General features: G+C 47.5%; 2 protein-coding genes across 2 annotated transcripts; one reads left to right on the top strand and one right to left on the bottom strand.

The window, feature by feature from the left end:
• Positions 1-933: 933 nt before the first annotated feature.
• Positions 934-5,943, top strand: si:dkeyp-113d7.1 (uncharacterized protein LOC407709 homolog). The gene is made up of 2 exons (XM_062532446.1): positions 934-1,156; positions 3,858-5,943. Exon 2 carries the CDS (start codon positions 4,052-4,054, stop codon positions 5,564-5,566), a length of 1,515 nt encoding a protein of 504 aa, XP_062388430.1. The 5' UTR covers positions 934-1,156; positions 3,858-4,051; the 3' UTR covers positions 5,567-5,943.
• Positions 5,944-6,704: 761 nt separating this feature from the next.
• Positions 6,705-9,443, bottom strand: LOC134077062 (keratin, type I cytoskeletal 13-like). Its single transcript, XM_062532447.1, has 7 exons — positions 8,964-9,443; positions 8,678-8,760; positions 8,287-8,443; positions 7,975-8,136; positions 7,580-7,705; positions 7,071-7,306; positions 6,705-6,974 (listed from the first exon to the last, which is right to left on the bottom strand). The coding sequence occupies exons 1-7, from the start codon at positions 9,441-9,443 to the stop codon at positions 6,758-6,760; spliced, it is 1,461 nt and encodes a 486-aa protein (XP_062388431.1). The 3' UTR covers positions 6,705-6,757.
• Between the last annotated feature and the right edge of the window lie 8,178 nt (positions 9,444-17,621).

Here is a 17,621-nt window from a genome sequence, read left to right on the forward strand (position 1 = left end):
AGAACACGTTTGTTAATATGAGGTGGCACTGTCACACCTCACTGTTCATCATCACCCAGCAACAAGCAACGCAGGGTTTGAAATTATGGACTGGAAAAACCTAGTACCAAGTCTAAGATGATTTAAAAAACGAAAAAAATAATAATCGCATTGGGGGGAAGAAGAAAAAAAAAATCACCGTGGGATATTTCAGACCATGGTACCAAGCCTCCTGAATGTTTCTACCTGTGGCAGCATACAGTTGTAACGCTATATTACGCATGTAATGCGTATACTTAATGTAATAAACACTATCGTATATTATTTTGATATGAATAAGAGAATTTGGGCATGGTTGAGAAAAAAAGACACGGGTGATTTTACTGATATTCAATAAGCCTATACTTCTAAAATAGAATTTGCTGAAAACACCTTGCCAATGTCACTGATGAAAAAAATAGCGTTATTTCGCAATATTCGCCACAAGAAATGACAGCGTAGGCTAATGCACAGTCTCTGCAAGGCTGGAGATTATTTGCGTGAATGTCAGTAAAATCAAGCGCGCAAAAGAATGAGGTCAAATCTGAGGATGTCTGTCACCAAGATCTGCAGAGCGCTGCCAAATATGATCGCTTTCGCATACAGTGATGGAATGCACGTACAGTCATCAGGTATGAAAGGTGGGACGTTGACCTGAATATGAGAACATCTGCCAGCCTTGTAAGCGAATGGTACACTGACACAGATTCTACACTGTTGACACAAAACAAGTATCCAGCGTGTGATACAATTTTGTTTCATATTTCCACAGCAATGGCTATCGAACGGCAACGTGGATCATCAGTAGTTACATTGTCACAAATCATTCGCTATACATTCGGAAGTGAAATGCCGCCCAGAGAGAATGCATGCTGCGCGCGCATTTACATTTTACGACGGAAGTGCACAGCAGAAACACCGAGGAAAGCGACAAGGGAGTGAAAACGAAGCGGAATTAGTCAATGAGAGAGAGAGGGAGGAGAGGAGAGAGGGAGAGAGGAAAGAAAAGGAGTGCGCGACACGGAGGCTGCTGGACTCTTGGGCCGAAGAGGACGTGGCGGGTCCGGCAGAGGTTTACCCTTTCAATCACGACGGCGAGCCGAAGACGTAAAAAAACAATGAGCTGGAGAAACAGCAGGTAGCTGCAGCTGGAGAGCTATAATTCATATTTTCACCTCTTTCTGCTCGGTGATGTAAATGTGCATGGCCCAGCGCAGGTAGCCAATCGTAATTTGATAGGTCGTCTTTTGTTATGGAAAATCCCCCCTCAGACCGGACGGCATATCAAAGAAGCAAATGTGCGGGGCAAAAAGTTGTTGCTAGCGATGCTGCTCTTTCGGAGCTGCAACTTTCCTCTTGTGCTTGTAGGTTGGTTGGCTGTGTGGTTCGCTGTATCAGCGACGTTAGCAATAAACAAGATGGCCACTGGCTAGCTGGCTAGATGGCATTTCGCCCCGTCTTTGTATATTATCGTACCCTCTGAGATCATAAGAATCACTTTTGATTGATGTGCGAATTAACTTTTAATTTTATAATAAAATGGTGCGCCCTCGTTCTACATTCCCCCGCTATGTGTCACTTAGTAATTTAAGTACGAATATAGAGGAAGAAAAACACCAGATTTGTGCTGCCAGCTAAAAGTGCATGATGCGTGGCGAACTGGCAAGCTACCTAGCTGCAAAAAGGTAGTTAACGCTCGACACATAGGTAGACAAAGTTACGCTCGCCGAATACCTTTTGAAATGCAACATTGTTGGCGACGCTTGTAAGTTCTTAGAACAGGAATATTTACTCTGAAAATGCAACATATTGTAAAATGCGGGCGCGCAACTTTTTCAGGTTGCCGACAGATTTTAACTCTTTGAAGTAAAATAAAACGCATGCCTGACATTTTCTCAGTGAAGTTAGTGCGGGTGCCAACTACACATATTTTTGTAATAGCTCAAGGATGTGCATGTTATTTCCTTGAAATTTAGGTCAGGCTCTTTCATTTTGAGCTTTTTAGCGTACATCACATGCGCCCTTATTTAACGACAGACGATTTTAAGCATTTTGTCACGTTATGAATGTATGTCATGCGCCTATTATAGACTGCATACAAAATGAGGTCATGGGTGAAAATCGGTGTATTCTCTTAAGAACGAGATGTGACAGAACAAAGCAGTCATTGCACAGTACCTAAATACCTGAAGTTAATAAATAATCTACTAACTTTAAAAAATCATGATTTCACTATAATTCACACTGTGAAGCTCAGAGCAAGCCCTAATGATCCACAACAGGGCTGTTAGCATAAGAAAAGCGCCAATCAGTAGCGGTAATGACCTGGAGCCTCTATGCTGATTCTAACACCTCAAGTTAGGTGTTATGTATTAGCACGAGCCCATGTTTGCTTTGCAAATTAAAGGCCTACCTCCAAAAAACTAACAAGCATTAGTAATAACAACAGCCGAAACAACAACAGCAGCAGCGTAACATCGTATTCCTGCCATTTGTTACTGTTGACACTATAATTATCGTGGTGAAGATTAAGTCCCACAATTGAAAAATAAATAAATAAATACAAAAAATACAACAGCATAGCAATTAAATTGTTGATATAGTCAAATTATAATAACGCATTTGTTATGTGCATAATAACGAAATATGCTATTATGTTATTTGTGTAAGCATCATTACAACTTGTAGTATCCTATCAGGACCAGCAATAGTTGTTTTAGATGTAGTTACAGCAGCTGTACAAGCAGCAGCATTGCTAGTATTCATTGTGAGATTGTACCAGATCACAGTGCATCAGATTAGCGGTTCTGTTCTCTGTATGTGTGATGCCTTCAAACTTGAACATGAGATGCTGTGGGTGTTGGTGATATGGAATAACAGATTGAAGGCCCTATAGATTGTTTAGTAAGAGACTAAACGGGCACCTGAGGCTCTCTGGTGAATGAAGTGAGGCCCTTTGTAAACTGGCAGCCATGACGGGAGCCTCACCAGCTGCACCATGAGTCATGTTAGTGACTCACGTAGTTAGCATGTTCCCACGTAGAGCGCATGCCAGTGGTAGGTAGGTGCCCAGCGACGCTGCCACTGGAGGTGTGCTAGATGTGTGTAGGCTACATGTCATCTTAAGAGTTAACTCTTTTGTGTTTTTGTGTAAATTAGTTTATTATAGCAGAGTGAGTATTGATGTACTTGGTGGTAGTGACAAATTCTGTCCTTTAAGTGTGTTTGATGGGTTGATCTGTGGCCTTTCACTGCTTTTATATCTATGTGACAGAACCTTTTAACAGGTTTCAATAGAGTTTGTGTTATCTCTATTTCCAAATTCACCGATGGTTTCTTGACCGATGGTATTACGGTCAAGAAAAGAACAGGTCAGCACACCTGTTGTACACACTAGCTGTCCAGAATATGTGCTATGTAGCCTAGTTATCTCCTTAGCTAGATTTCCCTGGGGGTCTCCATAACTGTGTCACCAGTTGCCAGTTAGCATAGTAACACGCTTTCTTCAGTGGCAGCTGGCCTGTTCATGGTTTTGAAATGTTTTACATGCCTTTCAGACCGTTAGCTCACTAGTTATAGATCAAATGTCAATGCTGATATTTGATATTGATATCAAATATTAAATGAATATTTTGTCCTTAGTACTGATGCTCATGCTGTTGAAATCAAGTTGGTTGATGGGTGGAGACATATTGATAGATTGGGAACGGCATGTCGTTGTGTTAAACAATAACAGTTTACATGTAATGAAGAACAGTACAATGAACACGGTTACAGTATTTTTACAGCTAAATAACTTCATGTTTTTTTCTTTTTCTTTTCTTTGTTCAAATATACAGAGTCCTTGGAGATCAGCACTTACCCTAACCCAGGGAACAAGCCTTGGCACCCATCACGGAAAACAGAACGTGGCCTCTTCTATTTTTCTCAGGTGTAAGGCCACCGTAACATATCATAATCATTTTGTTCTAAAGCACAACCTCTGCTCCCATAGCGGAAGCCATAGCCCGCGTGAGGACTGGACTCTCCCGCCATGGCAGAGCTGGAGAGTGAGTGTATCTCTATAGGGCTAAGCACTCTGGCGTCCGAGTGCGGCTCCCCGCCACTGGACCCGCTTCGACCAGAGTGCAGCACGCCGACCTTACACCTGCTCTCCTCCGACTGCCCGACGCCCAACCTCAACGCGCTGGCGTCCGAGATCGTTGAGCCCATGGTCATGCTGCCGTGCGTGAAGACGGAGCCGCCGGACCTGGAGCCGATCCACACGGTGGACCTGTCGGAGATCCAGCCGCTCAGCATGGCCGAGCTCGGGTCGGACCGGGTCAAGATGGAGCTCAGCGGGCTGGACTACATCAAGTCGGAGCACCACGGCGCGCACCACTGCGCCCACATGCACTCGTTCCACGGCACCGAGCTGGACTCGTACAAGAGTCACTACGAGCCCAGCCTGGTGTTCGACTACATCACGCACGTCTCCGACAGCCTGGAGTACATCAAGTCCGAGCAGCACGCCGACCTGCAGTGCTACTACGCCACCGAGCTGAGCGCCATCAAAACCGAGTACGAACCCAACCTCATGTCCAGCCACATCAGGTCCGAGATCAACGGCCTCGAGTCCATCCACATGGCGGAGCTGCGAACCGAACTTAATAAGCTGAGGCCGGACTCCCTCATCGACGGCATGGGGAAAATGGAGTCCGAGTTCCCGGGTAACGACGTGTACGAGCTCGGCTCCGGCTCGGAGACGAAAGGCTCGCTGGAGACGGGCCACATGGGGACCAAAGGGCACAGCGCGGGTCCGCGGAAGCCTCGCAACCTCAACGGCGAGAAGCCGTTCTCCTGCACGCAGTGCGGCAAGACCTTCAGCACTCTGGGGAACCTCAAGACGCACCAGCGCATCCACACAGGCGAGCGGCCCTACATCTGTCCGCAGTGCGGCAAGAGCTTCGGCCAGGCGGGCAACCTGAAGCGCCACCAGCTCATCCACACCGGGCAGAAGCCCTACACCTGCGCACACTGCCCCAAGGGCTTCACCAAAGCGGACGACCTCCGCTCGCACCAGCGGCTGCACACGGGCGAGAAGCCCTTCTGCTGCCTCACGTGCGGCAAGAGCTTTAGCCAGTCCAAGGAACTCAAAACGCACCAGCTGAGCCACACGGGCGAGCGTCCTTTCTGTTGCCCGCACTGCGGCAAGACCTTCGTCAAGGAGACCAGCTTTCGGAACCACCAACAGATCCACACCGGCGAGAAGCCTTACACGTGCTCCGAGTGTGGCAAGACCTTCAGCAATTCAGGGGTCCTCAAAACGCACGAGAAGATCCACTCGGGCGAGCGTCCGTTTGGCTGCACGCAGTGCGGCAAGAGCTTCGGGCGCTTAGGACATCTTAAAGCACACCAGCAGATTCACACGGGAGAGCGGCCGTACGCGTGCTCCCACTGTGGCAAGAACTTCAGCCAGTCAGGCCACCTCAAAGCACACGAGCAAATTCACAAACGAGAGCGGCCAGACCTTAGCAGTGGCAGCAGTCTCAGTAACGATAGTAGCTAAAAAAAAACAAAAAACTTTTAACTTCTCAGAGTATTATTCCTATTTGGTTTTTTTTATATATAAATACTACAGTATATATATAAATATATATGTTTCCTTTATGTTTTTCATACCTTTTTATGTCCTTTTTGCATTATGTTGTTTGGGGTCCATGTTGTGACTGATTTGCTCTTATGCAAGTGTCTGTTTTTTGGGAATCAGTGGCGTGACAGAGAGCTGAGTAGAGAGCTTTGTACCTTGTCAAAACTGTGTTGTAGTGAGTGCCATTCCAGTTGCTTTCTTCCGGTAAAATACTCACCATGTACACATTTATTGATGATAACATGTAATTCCTAAACCTTGTACTGGAATGAGTTATTAAAAAGAAACTAATGTAAAACTGCAATGATGCTTGTTCCTTTTATCAGAGCCATGGTCATTTGTTATATACTTTGAAATTGCACTCTAGAACATACAACTTACTTTTCAGTTGGTCCAGATGCCTCCAGATGTTTCAACATTTTCTTTTTCAGGTATCACATTTCGTTCAAGGTCAAAAATAGTGAAAGTTGTAATAAAATATCTTGATTGACAGTCTTTATGTAACTGCATGAGTTATAAGCCAGAGTTAGAGTAGACAGATTAACTACAGTTTTATGATCCTGCACCTGTCTTCAAGTCTGTTAACTGTCAAATGTTTTTTTTGTGAGAATGAATGTTGTTCAGACTAGTTATTTCCCCTCAGGTAGTCCCCTCAAGAAGGTGTGTGTGACTAACTGTTTATGTCCATGTCTTGCACATATGCGACGTCAAACGGATGTCCGACCCTTCAGCCACATATATGGCAGCACAACCCCTTACAATTATTATGTTATTTAATCTTTCTCTCTCTCTCTCTCTCTCTCTCTCTCTCTCTCTCTCTCTCTCTCTCTCTCTCTCTCTATATATATATATATATTTATTTATATTATTGTCTCTCCATTCAGTATTTTTCTGTGGGGTTTCACTTAACAGCATCTGTTTAAAGATCCCTTGGTCACAAGAGATTATGACAGAATGTTAAGCCTTCCTGTGTAAGATCTCGTTGATTGTTTGTCAACACAAATAAGGATGTACACAGAGTGTAGAGGGCTCTTGCTTTATTGGCGGTTTTTTAAACCTTGACATTGCAGGTTATACCTGTCTTGTGTCAATAAGCAGGCAAGTTGTGGATCAGCTTTGGGCTTCTAGACTCAATTCGGAGCCGCCGATGAGGGAGGAGGAGGTGGATGACGACACAACCTGTCCATCAACGATCTCTTCCACCACTGTCACCACTCTGGTACGTGTTGTGGACACGGTCTCTGCTTCTGCTGCTGCTGCTGCTACCTCTACCACTGCTGCTGATGCTGCTGCTGATGATGTCGATAATGATGAGGACGAGACAGTTCTGGCAGAGCGGACAAAAGACAGTGGTCACCAAGAGTGTATTGGTATTCAGTGTAATAAACTGTAACTAAATTAAAATGTGGTTATAGGCACTTACGAGTACGAAGAGGCCGCGTATGCGTCTCCGTCGAGCAGTCTTCTGTACTCGGCGATCTCCATCTCCAGTCTGGTCTTGATGTCCAGCAGCATCGAGTACTCGTAGCCCTGGCGCTCAAGGTCGCTGCGGAGGGCAGCGAGTTGTTCCTCCAGGCTGGTCACCTGTATCTGGTATCCGCCCAGCATGCTAGCGTAGCGGGTCTGGGTCTCTGCCAGGGTGGCTTCCATGGACGCTTTCTAAAACACAAACAAACAAGAAGAAAATAAACTCAGTAAGTAATGTCGGTGAGTTGTTGCATCCCGCTTTATAAATATCCATCGCTATTAGCTTTGGTAATTGTACTACTTCTACTTCACCAGACTAATTGGCTATTTCCAATAATTGGGAGTAGCCTACTGCCTGAAATAAATAGTTCTTGAACTTCTTAAGAACTATAGAGCAATAGACTCGACAATGCACTCGACACTAGGCCTACAAATGAGTAGCCTACGGCACCGTTGTTCACTCACCATGCTAACGAGGCCTTGCAGCTCGATCTGTAGCGCCTGCACTGTGCTCTTGATGGACGTGACTTCCGAGGAGGACGTCTGGAGGACAGCTGTGCTTGTGAGGACTTCTTTGCTGAGCGCTTCCGACTGTGGGTGAGGAAAGGAAAACGCAACAATGTTACTGGAAGTTGCAGCCGCCTCCTCCACAGCATGCGTTGTGTTGTTTTAAAACTGTTCTTGTGCCCATATTCGAGTTTGCATGAAAATAGTTGGCTACTTGACTTGGACAACAAACTGTTATGAGAGTATTATGACTTCTTTATTCATGGCTTTTACTTTGTTTATGCCTAATAACTCTGATCCAATCAGATTTTGACCTACTGTATATTGAGCAGGTGTAGGCCCAGGCTACTCACCTTGGCCTGGAACCAGCCCTCCAGTTCCTTTTTGTTCTTGACGGCCACAGCCTCGTAGTGTTCACGGACGCCGGCCAGGACTGCCATGAGATCTTCCTGAGGAGCAGCGTCCACCTCCACGTTTACTGTGCTGCCGGCTTGTGCGCGAAGAACCAGGAGATCCTGAGGTACAGTAGACATCAGGTGGATGGTTAAGAAGATGATAACGACCAAGGTGATTATATTGACCATTCCATGCAAGTGAGTAGAAAAAACGTAGCCTAATGATAACGAGGAACATGTGAACAAGGAAATGCTTGTAAAGCAACACACCTCTTGATGGCTCTTCTTCAGGAAGGCGAGCTCCTCCTGAATGGCCGCTATCTGCATGGCGAGGTCGGATTTGGAGAGGGTGAGGTCCTCCAGGACCCTCCTGAGTCCAAGGATGTCAGCCTCCACAGAGAGACGCATGGCCTGCTCTGCCTCAAATCTGAAATTTGAAACAGCATTTAGCCTAAATTAAAATATCAAGATAAACAGGACAAGGAGGATATTGTCTTCGAATGATTGACTGAGAGTGTGTGGGCTGCATGTGTTTCACACATTCCAGTAGAGGGCACGGCAAACACGGTTTAGTTCACTATGTTGCAGCAACAGCTCAGCAAGCTTTTCGCTGATAATGCAAAATGATTTAATAGTACTCTAGAGAAGGAATTACACTCACTTGACTCTGAAGTCTTCGGCAGCCAGTTTGGCGTTGTCAATACCCAGGACAACTCCTCCCTTAACACTGATGATTCCCATAATCTTGAAGTAAAACAAACAAGATTAGATGCTGCAACAGCTAATGCAATTGTGTATGTTAATTATTTATGACTATGCAATCACGTGAACTGTAATGATTCCTCTAATCTAGGCATTTTACAGCACGCATGTAGGCTCTAAAGCAAAAAAAAAAAATAGCCCTTAACTGTAGATTCTGCACTGAGACTGGACATGCCAACACCCACCTTGGTCTGGAGGTCACTGATGGTGACCATGAAGCCAGAGAAGTCATGCGTAGCAGGGCCGATCCTAGCCTCCATGAACTGTCTGATCCTCAGCTCCAGCTCGGCGTTGGCCTTCTCTAGGGTCTGCACCTTGACCAGGTAGGCGGCCAGTCGGTCGTTGAGGTTCTGCATGGTGAATTTCCCGTTGCCAACAACGGCCTCAAAAGCTCCGCCACCAGCGGCCATGCTGAAGCCACCGCCGCCGCCGCCGCCAGCAGCGAACCCGAACCCTGCGCCACCACCGAAGCCTGCGCCAGCGCCAGCGCCAAACCCTGCGCCAGCGCTGGATATGCGAACTCCAGCTCCTCCAGCTCCGCCGTACACACTGCCGGCCCGCATGACGCTCATGCGAGCTCCTCCTCCGGACAGGGAGAGCCCAGAGATCCCCCCTGCGATGGATGATCCGGAGGACATGGAGATGCGGCTGGAGAAGGTTGCCATTGTGAGTAGAGGCTACTGATGCTTCTCAGAGCAGCTCGGAAGTGATGAGGGGGTAGATACGCAGCACTTTTATACAGATGCCAAAGCCACGGAGTGCTTTCGCACAGGTTCGAAAATATCCCAGCGATTTCCAAGTTCCAGTACTGCCGCAGGTGTTTTTTAAAGTTCACTTCGCCTAAGTGACTGTGTTCTCTCAGGGTTATAATCATTAGAAACCACACATGCAGTCTCTGCCATAGGGAATGAAGCGTCAAATGTCGAAACATGCCGTAGGCCTACAGGTTATTATCTTGTCATCTTGTATTTAACGTTATGGTGTTCGGTGTTAATCTGGAACACAATGTTATAACATGTAGGCCTGCATGCAAAAGTTAAAACAGCTAACAAATGTGCCATATTATTATTATTATTATTAGTAGTAGTAGTAGTAGGCTAGGCCTAATTAGCATATTATTAGCCTAATCATTCTTGTGTATGCTCAGTGAGCAATATTTCATTTCCACGTAGCCTATACAGCAACTTTCAAAACATATCAAAGATTGTGTCCACAAAATACAACCACATAGTCAGTCAAACGTTATTCTCACATGCTTACAGAAACAGACGACTGTTCAGCATGGCAAATGCATCTCCAAAACGGCTTTATCCACTTTTTATGTAAAATATGACTTCTGTTCTAGCTCCATTGTTTTTGTTGTCAAGAATGAAAATGTCTCTGTTTTTACAATGAAAGGCTACAAAACACTAAAGGCCAGGTGCATACTTTTTTAAACACTTTTTTTGTTGACTTTCTTCAATTCTTAATTCTACACTCAAAGCCCCAAGTCAGACAAGACACAACAGTCAAGTTTTGTCTTTCAGGGAGTGTACCTTGGCATGTGCTATTGTAAACATATTAGGTATGACACAAGATGAATTCATCTGTTATTTGTGCTATGTGTGGTGACCCACACAGGCATTTGTGAGAGCTAAAATGATTATCTTGGGTGTGTGTGAGATTGTGTGAGATCTGATCACTTGGCTTTCAGACAAATGCCAAAGCAATTTTATTCCTCACCCCCACCTTCCCCTCAAGCTGCACCACAGACCTGTGAGCTTTACAACCTGTTGGTTCGGTACCTTTTCGGCAATGGAGGACAAAGACATCGACTTGTTAAGCTTTTCTTCAAGGTGTCCGCAGCTGGAAGACAACAAAGGTAGCCTGAAACACATTCCTTTAATGTAAAAGTTGTCTACATCTTTTGTTTTTTTCTAAAAAAAAAAAAAGGGGTCTTGGGGTGCTATTTAGAACTGTGCAGGGTTTAAAGAGCCCTTAGGGGTTGTTTTTTTTTAACTCTTCAAAATGGTTTAAAGAACCATTTTGTGGTACCAAATATGAGGCATGCAATATAACCATTTTGTGGTTCAGGAAAGCACCTTTTTTTCTAAGAGTGTTGAATTTGCTGGACTCCGGAAACAAACACTTTCCGGATTCCGCTTGGCGTCATGCCTAACAACACCCCTTAGCTGTTTGATTTTACTGTATTAACCACGGCCTCTCTGGGCTTATTGCTTAAGTCTACATCATGTCGTCTCTCTGGGTCTGGACACAAAATTACATCTACATCGAATGCAATGTCCCCCAGTCCAAGGCACGGAGGGGGGGGGGGGGGGGGGGTATCTTCTGGAATGCTGTATCCAGGTCCGACATGATGCCTGGTCAGTATCTATACCCACATGCCTCCTCCATTGCCTGTAGAAGGGCTATGTATTGATGGAGATGACGCTAATAAGACCTTCCAGCGCCAGGCAGGATTCAAGAATTCTATGAAGGGTATGAGGGGAGTAAGGGTAAGAATGTGTGAGAGTATGAGGGGAGTAAGGGTAAGAATGTGTGAGAGTATGAGGGGAGTAAGGGTAAGAGTGTGTGAGAGTATGAAGGGAGGTTGCGTATACAATGAAGATGGGGTGATCTGTAAACCAGTTGCGGACCAAAGCAGCCCTGAAACATTTTGGCTCAAGTTAGGCTGAACTCGTTGGCCAGCTTCTTTCAGGCTCATTCCATGGTTGATTACATGGTCCACTATTGTACAGTAGCGCTGATGTCATCAGTTATTCTATCTCTTCCTCTTCTTCCTCTTCCTCTTCCCCCTCCTTTCGCTACTGCTTGTCCTCTTCCTCTAACTTCACCTCCTTTTCCATGTCATCCTCTCCCTCTCGCTTCTTCACCTCTGTGCCCTCTTCCTTCTCCTCTTCCTCCTACTTCTTCACCCCCACGTCCTCTAGGCCACATCTTACCTGTGCTTTATTTTACACTGCTTAGGCTGATTGCAAAGTGAACTAATTATCTAAAACAATTTTCATGAGTGGCAGACAGGTGTGATGCAGGAGTACTAGAGCAGCAGACAGGTGTGATGCAGGAGTACTACAGCAGCAGACAGGTGTGATGCAGGAGTACTAGAGTGGCAGACAGGTGTGATGCAGGAGTACTAGAGCGGCAGACAGGTGTGATGCAGGAGTACTAGAGCAGCAGACAGGTGTGATGCAGGAGTGCTAGAGCAGACAGGTGTGATGCAGGAGTACTAGAGCAGACAGGTGTGATGCAGGAGTACAGCAGCAGACAGGTGTGATGCAGGAGTACTAGAGTGGCAGACAGGTGTGATGCAGGAGTACTAGAGCAGACAGGTGTGATGCAGGAGTACTACAGCAGACAGGTGTGATGCAGGAGTACTAGAGCAGCAGACAGGTGTGATGCAGGAGTACTACAGCAGCAGACAGGTGTGATGCAGGAGTGCTACAGCAGCAGACAGGTGTGATGCAGGAGTACTAGAGTGGCAGACAGGTGTGATGCAGGAGTACTAGAGCAGACAGGTGTGATGCAGGAGTACTACAGCAGCAGACAGGTGTGATGCAGGAGTACTAGAGCAGACAGGTGTGATGCAGGAGTACTACAGCAGACAGGTGTGATGCAGGAGTACTACAGCAGCAGACAGGTGTGATGCAGGAGTACTAGAGCAGACAGGTGTGATGCAGGAGTACTACAGCAGCAGACAGGTGTGATGCAGGAGTACTAGAGCAGACAGGTGTGATGCAGGAGTACTACAGCAGCAGACAGGTGTGATGCAGGAGTACTAGAGCAGACAGGTGTGATGCAGGAGTACTACAGCAGACAGGTGTGATGCAGGAGTACTACAGCAGCAGACAGGTGTGATGCAGGAGTACTAGAGCAGACAGGTGTGATGCAGGAGTACTACAGCAGCAGACAGGTGTGATGCAGGAGTACTAGAGCAGACAGGTGTGATGCAGGAGTACTACAGCAGACAGGTGTGATGCAGGAGTACTACAGCAGCAGACAGGTGTGATGCAGGAGTACTAGAGCAGACAGGTGTGATGCAGGAGTACTAGAGCGGCAGACAGGTGTGATGCAGGAGTACTAGAGCGGCAGACAGGTGTGATGCAGGAGTACAGCAGCAGACAGGTGTGATGCAGGAGTACTAGAGCAGACAGGTGTGATCCAGGAGTACTAGAGCAGCAGACAGGTGTGATGCAGGAGTACTAGAGCAGCAGACAGGTGTGATGCAGGAGTAGAGCAGCAGACAGGTGTGATAGAGGAGTACTAGAGCAGCAGACAGGTGTGATGCAGGAGTACTAGAGCGGCAGACAGGTGTGATGCAGGAGTACTACAGGTGTGATGCAGGAGTACTACAGGTGTGATGCAGGAGTACTAGAGCAGACAGGTGTGATTCAGGAGTGCTAAAGCAGACAGGTGTGATGCAGGAGTACTACAGCAGCAGACAGGTGTGATGCAGGAGTACTAGAGCGGCAGACAGGTGTGATGCAGGAGTACTAGAGCGGCAGACAGGTGTGATGCAGGAGTACTAGAGCAGCAGACAGGTGTGATGCAGGAGTACTAGAGCAGACAGGTGTGATGCAGGAGTATTAGAGCAGCAGACAGGTGTGATGCAGGAGTACTACAGCAGCAGACAGGTGTGATGCAGGAGTACTACAGCAGCAGACAGGTGTGATGCAGAAGTACAGCAGCAGACAGGTGTGATGCAGGAGTGCTAGAGCAGCAGACAGGTGTGATGCAGGAGTACTGGAGCAGCAGACAGGTGTGATGCAGGAGTGCTAGAGCAGCAGACAGGTGTGATGCAGGAGTACTAGAGCAGACAGGTGTGATGCAGGAGTACTAGAGTGGCAGACAGGTGTGATGCAGGAGTACTACAGCAGCAGACAGGTGTGATGCAGGAGTACTAGAGCAGCAGACAGGTGTGATGCAGGAGTACTAGAGCAGCAGACAGGTGTGATGCAGGAGTACTAGAGCAGACAGGTGTGATGCAGGAGTACTACAGCAGCAGACAGGTGTAATGCAGGAGTACTAGAGCGGCAGACAGGTGTGATGCAGGATTACTAGAGCGGCAGACAGGTGTGATGCAGGAGTACAGCAGCAGACAGGTGTGATGCAGGAGTACTAGAGCAGACAGGTGTGATGCAGGAGTACTAGAGCAGCAGACAGGTGTGATGCAGGAGTATTAGAGCAGACAGGTGTGATGCAGGAGTACTAGAGCGGCAGACAGGTGTGATGCAGGAGTAGAGCAGCAGACAGGTGTGATGCAGGAGTACTACAGGTGTGATGCAGGAGTACTAGAGCAGACAGGTGTGATGCAGGAGTACTAGAGCAGACAGGTGTGATGCAGGAGTACTACAGCAGACAGGTGTGATGCAGGAGTACTAGAGCAGACAGGTGTGATGCAGTAGTACTACAGCAGACAGGTGTGATGCAGGAGTGCTAGAGCAGCAGACAGGTGTGATGCAGGAGTACTACAGCAGACAGGTGTGATGCAGGAGTACTAGAGCAGACAGGTGTGATGCAGGAGTACTACAGCAGACAGGTGTGATGTAGGAGTACTAGAGCAGACAGGTGTGATGCAGGAGTACTACAGCAGACAGGTGTGATGCAGGAGTACTAGAGCAGACAGGTGTGATGCAGGAGTACTAGAGAAGCAGACAGGTGTGATGCAGGAGTACTAGAGCAGCAGACAGGTGTGATGCAGGAGTACTAGAGCAGACAGGTGTGATGCAGGAGTACTAGAGCGGCAGACAGGTGTGATGCAGGAGTACTAGAGCAGACAGGTGTGATGCAGGAGTGCTACAGCAGACAGGTGTGATGCAGGAGTACTAGAGCAGACAGGTGTGATGCAGGAGTGCTACAGCAGACAGGTATGATGCAGGAGTAGTAGAGCAGCAGACAGGTGTGATGCAGGAGTACTAGAGCAGCAGACAGGTGTGATGCAGGAGTATTAGAGCAGACAGGTGTGATGCTGGAGTACTAGAGCGGCAGACAGGTGTGATGCAGGAGTACTACAGCAGACAGGTGTGATGCAGGAGTACTAGAGCAGCAGACAGGTGTGATGCAGGAGTATTACAGCAGACAGATGTGATGCAGGAGTACTAGAGCAGCAGACAGGTGTGATGCAGGAGTACTAGAGCGGCAGACAGGTGTGATGCAGGAGTACTAGAGCAGCAGACAGGTGTGATGCAGGAGTACTAGAGCAGACAGGTGCGATGCAGAACTACAGCGGCAGACAAGTGTGATGAAGGAGTACTAGAGCAGACAGGTGTGATGCAGGAGTACTAGAGCAGACAGGTGTGATGCAGGAGTACTAGAGCAGCAGACAGGTGTGATGCAGGAGTACTAGAGCAGCAGACAGGTGTGATGCAGGAGTATAGTGGCAGACAGGTGTGATGCAGGAGTACAGCAGCAGACAGGTGTGATGTAGGAGTACTAGAGCAGACAGGTGTGATGCAGGAGTACTGGAGCAGCAGACAGGTGTGATGCAGGAGTACTACAGCAGACAGGTGTGATGTAGGAGTACTAGAGCAGACAGGTGTGATGCAGGAGTGCTACAGCAGACAGGTGTGATGCAGGAGTACTAGAGCAGCAGACAGGTGTGATGCAGGAGTACTACAGCAGCAGACAGGTGTGATGCAGGAGTACAGCAGCAGACAGGTGTGATGCAGGAGTACTAGAGCAGACAGGTGTGATGCAGGAGTATTAGAGCAGCAGACAGGTGTGATGCAGGAGTACTACAGCAGACAGGTTAGATGCAGGAGTACTACAGCAGCAGACAGGTGTGATGCAGGAGTGCTAGAGCAGCAGACAGGTGTGATGCAGGAGTACTAGAGCAGCAGACAGGTGTGATGCAGGAGTACTAGAGCAGCAGACAAGTGTGATGCAGGAGTACTAGAGCAGCAGACAGGTGTGATGCAGGAGTACTAGAGCAGCAGACAAGTGTGATGCAGGAGTACTAGAGCAGCAGACAGGTGTGATGCAGGAGTATTAGAGCAGACAGGTGTGATGCAGGAGTACTAGAGCAGCAGACAGGTGTGATGCAGGAGTACTAGAGCAGCAGACAAGTGTGATGCAGGAGTACTAGAGCAGCAGACAGGTGTGATGCAGGAGTACTACAGCAGACAGGTGTGATGCAGGAGTGCTAGAGCAGACAGGTGTGATGCAGGAGTACTACAGCAGACAGGTGTGATGCAGGAGTACTAGAGCAGCAGACAGGTGTGATGCAGGAGTACTAGAGCAGACAGGTGCGATGCAGAACTACAGCGGCAGACAAGTGTGATGCAGGAGTACTAGAGCAGACAGGTGTGATGCAGGAGTACTAGAGCAGACAGGTGTGATGCAGGAGTACTAGAGCAGACAGGTGTGATGCAGGAGTACTACAGCAGACAGGTGTGATGCAGGAGTACTAGAGCAGACAGGTGTGATGCAGGAGTACTAGAGCAGACAGGTGTGATGCAGGAGTACTAGAGCAGACAGGTGTGATGCAGGAGTACTAGAGCGGCAGACAGGTGTGATGCAGGAGTACTAGAGCAGACAGGTGTGATGCAGGAGTACTAGAGCAGCAGACAGGTGTGATGCAGGAGTACTAGAGCAGACAGGTGTGATGCAGGAGTACTAGAGCAGACAGGTGTGATGCAGGAGTACTAGAGTGGCAGACAGGTGTGATGCAGGAGTACTACAGCAGACAGGTGTGATGTAGGAGTACTAGAGCAGACAGGTGTGATGCAGGAGTGCTACAGCAGACAGGTGTGATGCAGGAGTACTAGAGCAGACAGGTGTGATGCAGGAGTACTACAGCAGCAGACAGGTGTGATGCAGGAGTACTACAGCAGCAGACAGGTGTGATGCAGGAGTACTACAGCAGCAGACAGGTGTGATGCAGGAGTACTAGAGCAGACAGGTGTGATGCAGGAGTATTAGAGCAGCAGACAGGTGTGATGCAGGAGTACTACAGCAGACAGGTGTGATGCAGGAGTACTAGAGTGGCAGACAGGTGTGATGCAGGAGTACTACAGCAGACAGGTGTGATGCATGAGTACTAGAGCAGACAGGTGTGATGCAGGAGTATTAGAGCAGACAGGTGTGATGCAGGAGTACTACAGCAGCAGACAGGTGTGATGCAGGAGTACTAGAGCAGACAGGTGTGATGCAGGAGTATTAGAGCAGCAGACAGGTGTGATGCAGGAGTACTACAGCAGCAGACAGGTGTGATGCAGGAGTACTAGAGCAGACAGGTGTGATGCAGGAGTATTAGAGCAGCAGACAGGTGTGATGCAGGAGTACTACAGCAGACAGGTGTGATGCAGGAGTACTACAGCAGCAGACAGGTGTGATGCAGGAGTACTAGAGCAGACAGGTGTGATGCAGGAGTACTACAGCAGACAGATGTGATGCAGGAGTACTACAGCAGACAGGTGTGATGCAGGAGTACTAGACTATGCACTTTAATTCGAGACCCTTTCAAGAAAAAAAGCAGATTTTACACAAAGTCGACTTTTTGTAGAACATTACGCTAAAGCCTGATTCATTTTCCTGTCAAAGTATCTGCATTGATTCTGAACATTTCAACTGCAAATCTTCTAGGAGCAGAATGGAAGTGTCTATCTATACCTATGAGTATATCTATCCACAGGCCTATACTTAGGCAATGCCTGGATGGTGTTCAGTAAAGTAATGAGTGTTTACATTTGTGAGCAGAGAGAGTGAAGCACTGGTGAATAAGGGAGACATTTTGATAGGTTGTGTTTGAAAACTGACATCAAGTTACATCCTGTTAGATTTCTGTCTTTATAGGTAGAACAGTGTGGTGTTTTGCAAATTGTGTAGGAAGTTGAAAACTGAGAATT

Source organism: Sardina pilchardus, chromosome 3 (assembly GCF_963854185.1).
Source record: "Sardina pilchardus chromosome 3, fSarPil1.1, whole genome shotgun sequence".
Lineage (NCBI taxonomy): Eukaryota > Metazoa > Chordata > Actinopteri > Clupeiformes > Clupeidae > Sardina > Sardina pilchardus.

Excerpts from the sequence above, each read along its gene's own strand:
- si:dkeyp-113d7.1 (XM_062532446.1), top strand. The coding sequence starts at position 4,052 with ATGGCAGAGCTGGAGAGTGAGTGTATCTCTATAGGGCTAAGCACTCTG.
- LOC134077062 (XM_062532447.1), bottom strand. The coding sequence starts at position 9,443 with ATGGCAACCTTCTCCAGCCGCATCTCCATGTCCTCCGGATCATCCATC. Across the intron at positions 8,137-8,286 it reads TGAAGAAGAGCCATCAAGAG|GATCTCCTGGTTCTTCGCGC; the intron begins GTGTGTTGCTTT and ends ACTGTACCTCAG. Across the intron at positions 7,706-7,974 it reads AGGGCTGGTTCCAGGCCAAG|TCGGAAGCGCTCAGCAAAGA; the intron begins GTGAGTAGCCTG and ends CCTCACCCACAG.